The sequence below is a fragment of the Entelurus aequoreus genome, linkage group LG21 (genome assembly GCF_033978785.1).
Source record: "Entelurus aequoreus isolate RoL-2023_Sb linkage group LG21, RoL_Eaeq_v1.1, whole genome shotgun sequence".
Lineage (NCBI taxonomy): Eukaryota > Metazoa > Chordata > Actinopteri > Syngnathiformes > Syngnathidae > Entelurus > Entelurus aequoreus.
In genome coordinates, this window is record NC_084751.1 from 1,201,035 (window position 1) to 1,207,941 (window position 6,907).

Consider the following 6,907-nt stretch of genomic DNA (forward strand, 5'->3'; position numbering starts at 1 on the left):
ACTGAAAATCGATTTTTGTGCACCGTTTCAATGGATGTTTTGAGGACTTAAAATGGCTGCCAGTCGTGTATTTCCACCATCGAAATAATTTTTTGGAAGAAGAATTGTTGATTGATGACTGTGGTGTTCTTAGTGTCATAGTGTGTTTAGTTAGTATGTTCCAATAGCAGCAGAAGTGCACTTTTTGGAGAGCTGTATTATTTTCAGTTTTGTGCCCAAGGGACTGATTTTATTTAACACTATATTATTATTTATACACCTATAGTGATCACAGAGACAGGTTGTTTTTGTGTTACTGTATATATTTGTTTTTCTTAATATACTTTGGGTAACAACAGTCAATTTTTTTAAATTTCTTTTTTAGGGGGGTAACAGTCAATATTTATTTATTTATTTTATTTTATTTTTTTCTTATAAAATAAAAGTGAGCTTTTGTTAAACCAAATATTGTGGGTTTTTTCCATATACAACATACTGGATTCGATAAGAGAATCGTTAAGGAATCGGTTCGATAAGAGGATTCGATATTGGGCTCGAACTCTATAATTTCTTATCAAACATCATCCCTACGCAACAGTACTCAGTCTCCTATAGTCGCCAGGTGCATGGTCTACAGAAGCAAATACCGCCCGGGTCTCTAGTTAGCGCCGGATTAAAAAGGCATTAGTGTAGCAGTTGTGGCTGTAGACAACCTCCACAAGATGGCAGTTGCTACATTTGAAGTATCATGATCAATCAGCATCCAGCAGCTCTACCTACCTCTGCATGCGCTTTAAATTGTTGCTACTGCATGCATGTTACACTTGTTGCATCGTGCTGACTGCACAGTTTGCGCCTTAACACTATGACAATGTTGGTTAGCTCGCTGCTGTGTCGTGCGATATGTTATATATACATACAAATCTTCCAGCTGTCACTTTTTTCTTTCAGACTGCCTGGGGTCCAAGGTGTTCTCAGTGATCAAGTCGGACATTAATGGCAATATCGCAGTGAGTGTGCGTGCGATGCGTTCAATGCCATGCAATACAAGCAACCTGTGTGTGTTTTTTGTCAGAAAATTAAAGAAGTCTACGTGAAGGATCCGGAAAGGTACGTCACCCTGCAGCACATCGTGGAGGCCGAGCAACAAGACTTGGCTGCCGAGTGGCCCAAAGTCGGAGCAACGCTGGCTCTCATGTGGCTCAAGAGGTGAGTTTATCCATCCAGTGCAAGACTACAGGGGGGGAAGTCATTTTTTCTAAACTAATTCAGAGTTTTGGCCCTGAAATGAGTCAAATGTGAGAAAATAGCTCTCAATATGGTGCAGTGTTTTTGATAGAGCTCTTATGTTGCATGTTATCCCAAAACCAGTGAAGTTGGCACGTTGTGTAATTCGTAAATAAAAACAGAATACAATGATTTGCAAATCTTTTTCAACTTATATTTAATTGAATAGACTGCAAAGACAAGATTTTTAATGTTCGAACTGAGAAACTTAATTTTTTTTTGTAAATAATCATTAACTTAGAATTTAATGGCAGCAACACATTGCAAAAAAGGGGCATTTTTACCACCGTGTTACATGGCCTTTCCTTTTAACAACACTCAGTAAACGTTTGGGAACTGAGGAGACACATTTTTGAAGCTTTTCAGGTGGAATTCTTTCCCATTCTTGCTTGATGTACAGCTTAAGTTGTTCAACAGTCCGTTGTGGTATTTTAGGCTTCATAATGCGCCACACATTTTCAATGGGAGACAGGTCTGGACTACAGGCAGGCCAGTCTAGTACCCGCACTCTTTTACTATGAAGCCACGTTGATGTAACATGTGGCTTGGCATTGTCTTGCTGAAATAAGCAGGGGCGTCCATGATAACGTTGCTTGGATGGCAACATATGTTGCTCCAAAACCTGTATGTACCTTTCAGCATTAATGGCGCCTTCACAGATGTGTAAGTTGCCCATGCCTTGGGCACTAATACACCCCCATACCATCACAGATGCTGGCTTTTACACTTTGCGACTATAAAAATCTGCATGGTTCTTTTTCTCTTTGTTTCGGAGGACCCGACGTCCACAGTTTCCAAAAACAATTTGGAATGTGGACTCGTCAGACCACAGAACACTTTTCCACTTTGCATCAGTCCATCTTAGATGAGCTCGGGCCGGTGAAAAGCCGGTGGCGTTTCTGGGTGTTGTTGATAAATGGCTTTGGCTTTGCATAGTAGAGTTTTAACTTGCACTTACAGATGTAGCGACCGACTGTAGTTACTGACAGTGGTTTTCTGAAGTGTTCCTGAGCCCATGTGGTGATATCCTTTACACATTGATGTCGCTTTTTGATGCAGTGGCCTGAGTTCGAACGTTAAGTATCTTGTGTTTGCAGTCTATTCAATTGAATATAGGTTGAAAAGGATTTGCAAATCATTGTATTCTCTTTTTATTTACGATTTACACAACGTGCCAACTTCACTGGTTTTGGGTTTTGTAGAAGCTGGATGTGACAATTTATGTTGGTATTTCCTGAGTCATTAGTGATATATTATACCATAGATCAGGGGTCACCAACCTTTTTGAAACCAAGAGCTACTTCTTGGGTACTGATTAATGCGAAGGGCTACCAGTTTGATACACACTTAAATAAATTGCCAGAAATAGCCAATTTGCTCAATTTACCTTTAACTCTGTTATTATTGATAATTAATTATATTTACACTTAATTGAACGGTTTAAAAGAGGAGAAAACACAAACAAAATGACAATTAAATTTTGAAACATAGTTTATCTTCAATTTCGACTCTTTAAAATTCAAAATTCAACCGAAAAAAAGAAGAGAAAAACTAGCTAATTCGAATCTTTTTGAAAAAATTAAAAAAAGAATTTATGAAACATCATTAGTAATTTTTCCTGATTAATATAATTTTAGAATTTTGATTAAATAGGTTAAAATCCAATCTACACTTTCTTAGAATATATAACAAATTGGACCAAGCTATATTTCTAACAAAGACAAATCATTATTTCTTCTAGATTTTCCAGAACAAAAATTTTAAAAGAAATTCAAAAGACTTTGAAATAAGATTTAAATTTGATTCTACAGATTTTCTAGATTTGCCAGAATAATTTTTGTGAATTTTAATCATAATAAGTTTGAAGAAATATTTCACAAATATTCTTCGTCGAAAAAACAGAAACTAAAATGAAGAGTTAAATTCAAATGTATTTATTATTCTTTACAATAAAAAAAATACATTTACTTGAACATTGATTTAAATTGTCAGGAAAGAAGAGGAAGGAATTTAAAAGGTAAAAAGGTATATGTGTTTAAAAATCCTAAAATCATTTTTAAGGTTGTATTTTTTCTCTAAAATTGTCTTTCTGAAAGTTATAAGAAGCAAAGTAAAAAAATTAATGAATTTATTTAAACAAGTGAAGACCAAGTCTTTAAAATATTTTCTTGGATTTTCAAATTCTATTTGAGTTTTGTCTCTCTTAGAATTAAAAATGTCGGGCAAAGCGAGACCAGCTTGCTAGTAAATAAATAAAATTTAAAAAATAGAGGCAGCTCACTGGTAAGTGCTGCTATTTGAGCTATTTTTAGAACAGGCCAGCGGGCTACTCATCTGGTCCTTACGGGCTACCTGGTGCCCGCGTGCACCGCTTGTGACCCCTGCCATAGATATTAGTGCTTATACTTCACTAAAAAAGGCCCGCTTTTGCCTTCTATATGGCAGAACCTCCAAATGACCACAGTATTTATATACAGTTTTAAAGCTAATATAGCAACTGTGGCAAGGTGGAACTTGCCAAATAGATAGCCGACCTCTTCCGCGCCTGTTAACATGCTTTGCATCAGTCCATCTTAGATGAGCTCGGGCCCAGCGTAGCCGGTGGCGTTTCTGGGTGTTGTTGATAAATGGCTTTGGCTTTGCATAGTAGAGTTTTAACTTGCACTTACGGATGTAGTGACCGACTGTAGTTACTGACAGTGGTTTTCTGAAGTGTTCCTGAGCCCATGTGGTGATATCCTTTACACACCGATGTCGCTTTTTAATGCAGTACTACCTGAGGGATCGAAGGTCACGGGCATTCAATGTTACGTGCAGTGTTTATAAATATCCATCAGGTTGAGCAAATACTGTCTTTCGCAAAACATTTAAAGGAAAGAAAACTAAAGCAAATACAAATAGTGTACAGCTCCACTCATGGACATTGGAGTGTTACTTTCAAAGGCAAAATTAAAGTATTGCTAGAAACATAATTTTATATGGGACTTTATTGTATTATATGTATAGTACATGTTCCAAAAAGAAAAAAAGCATAAAACACAGTATATTTAAATATACTAAATGTAAAAAAGGGAATAAATATTCAAAATAAGATAATTAAATGAAATCTAGTTTGGTTACGCCATCATGAGCGCAACACAAGGTTGTAAAAGTTTCAACTACAATTCTAAATAAGATGTCAAAAGAAAACTGAAATCAAATACATACAGCTTAAAGATTGATCATTACCTATTTAAATTTAGTAATACATAAATATGATGATTTCTCAAAATATAAAAGAAATATACCTGAACAGAACACTTTTTGGTGTAACCATCATGAGCAATGCTTTGAATCGCGTTTTTCCAAGTTGTTGGGGCATTTTTATGCTATTTCCAAGCTTCTCCTTTTTATTATCGTTGATTTTAAATGGTCAAACTAATGCATATTATATATGCATGCCCTAGTAAACAAAAAAAAAAGTCATATTTATTTGGATTGTTACATTTTGAAGTACATTTGTGCAGGTGGGTGCAAATGTACCCATTACCAGGGCTGTACACATAGAATATCAAAATGATATTAAATAATAATTCAAAATAGGATAAGATACAACATTCAAAGAGACAAAAAAGGCTAATCTAAATCACTAAACCCACATCAGACACTTGTTGTCTCATGCTGCTTCCTTAATTCCGTCACATATTAATTGTCCCCCCAGCAACATCACCAAACCGGAACAAAAAATATATTCCCCTCTCAATTTACATGTGTTTGTAACACAAATAAAGTTGCATGAAAATACCTTTTTAATCACATTGTGTACAATATGAACTTATATTTATGCATTGTATTTATTTCTTCTTACCAACTATGAAATGATGTATCAAATGTACATGTTGCTAAAGTCATCTTGATCGACACATTTTGTCAATACTGACTTTGTCCTGCAGGGGTCTCCGTTTCATACAAATTCTGCTGCAGAGTTTGGCGGACGGCGAGCGAGACCACGACAACCCCAACCTCATTCGGGTCAACATCACCAAAGCCTACGAACACGCGCTGAAGAAATACCACGGCTGGTTTGTACAGAAGATCTTCAACGTGAGTTCTTCTTCTATTCTTTTTTTTTTTTGTTCATGTTTGGGTTACAGCGAATCACGCCGAGTGCGCATTTCTCTCCCCGCCCAGACGGCACTTTACGCAGCGCCCTACAGATCCAACTTCCTCAAGGCTCTGTCCAAAGGAGAGGAAGTGAAGGAGGAGGACTGTTTAGAGAACGTGCGGCAGTTCCTGACCAACTACACCGCCACCGTGGACGCCATTTACGACATGTACACACGTCTTGATGCAGAGCTGGACTACACGGTTTGATGTCAGAGCAGGACAGTATTAGCAAACTAGTTGGTGTCCTTTACATGTGTGCTATTTATTATTTATTTCATTGTTGCCTTACAACAAGGGTCCCCAAACTACGGCCCACGGCCCGTGCCAGCGTTCAAAATCTGGCACGCGGGAAGTCCCAAGTTAAAAAATTTTTTTTTATTTTTTTTAATAATTATTTTTTAATCTTTCCTTTCTCGCCCATTCATCAATCCATTTTCTACCGCTTGTTACTTTTGGGGTCTCCTAGTCGCTCAGGCAAATCATATTGTCTAAAAATGCATTTTCCCATCGATAACGTGATATGAACGCGGTGAGTCTGTCCACATCTACAATTAATATATATATACAGTATATATATATTTATGTATATGTAGTCAAGGTTTCTATGGTTTATCCGTTATACAGTGCTCAAATCCCCTGAAGAGCAGGGAAACCTGCGAAACAGGCTTGTAGGGATTAAATAGCCTCTGTGTTTTTCCTGACATATATATATATATATATATATATATATATATATATATATATATATATATATATATATATATATATATATAGACATACATACATATTTATGTATATGTAATCAAAGTTTCTCTGGTTTATCCGTTATACAGTGCTCAAATCCCCTGAAGAGCAAGGAAACCTGCAAAACAGGCTTGTAGGGATGAAATAGCCTCTGTGTTTTTTCCTGACTATATATATATATATACACACACACATACATACATATTTATGTATATGTAGTCAAGGTTTCTGTGGTTTATCCGTTATACAGTGCTCAAATCCCCTGAAGAGCAAGGAAACCTGCGAAACAGGCTTGTAGGGATGAAATAGCCTCTGTTTTTTCCTGACTATATATATATATATATATATATATATATACACACACACATACATACATATTTATGTATATGTAGTCAAGGTTTCTGTGGTTAATCCGTTATACAGTGCTCAAATCCCCTGAAGAACGGGGAAACCTGCGAAACAGGCTTGTAGGGATGAAATAGCCTCTGTGTTTACATGTTTATGTATATATATATATATATAGACATACATACATATTTATATATATGTAATCAAAGTTTCTCTGGTTTATCCGTTATACAGTGCTCAAATCCCCTGAAGAGCAAGGAAACCTGCGAAACAGGCTTGTAGGGATGAAATAGCCTCTGTGTTTTTTCCTGACTATATATATATAAATATATATATATATATACACACACATACATACATATTTATGTATATATATAGTCAAGGTTTCTGTGGTTTATCTGTT

General features: G+C 36.1%; 1 protein-coding gene across 1 annotated transcript in view; it reads left to right on the plus strand.

Annotated features, from left to right (window-relative positions):
- Positions 1–6,160, plus strand: part of LOC133638828 (glycolipid transfer protein-like) — a 13,060-nt gene extending 6,900 nt beyond the window's left edge. The window contains exons 2-5 of the mRNA XM_062031811.1: positions 931–989; positions 1,055–1,188; positions 5,199–5,349; positions 5,437–6,160. Of these exons, the coding sequence (XP_061887795.1) occupies positions 931–989; positions 1,055–1,188; positions 5,199–5,349; positions 5,437–5,619 (527 nt within the window). The 3' untranslated portion in view covers positions 5,620–6,160. The remainder of the gene's footprint in view (positions 1–930; positions 990–1,054; positions 1,189–5,198; positions 5,350–5,436) is intronic.
- The last annotated feature ends 747 nt before the right edge of the window (positions 6,161–6,907 follow it).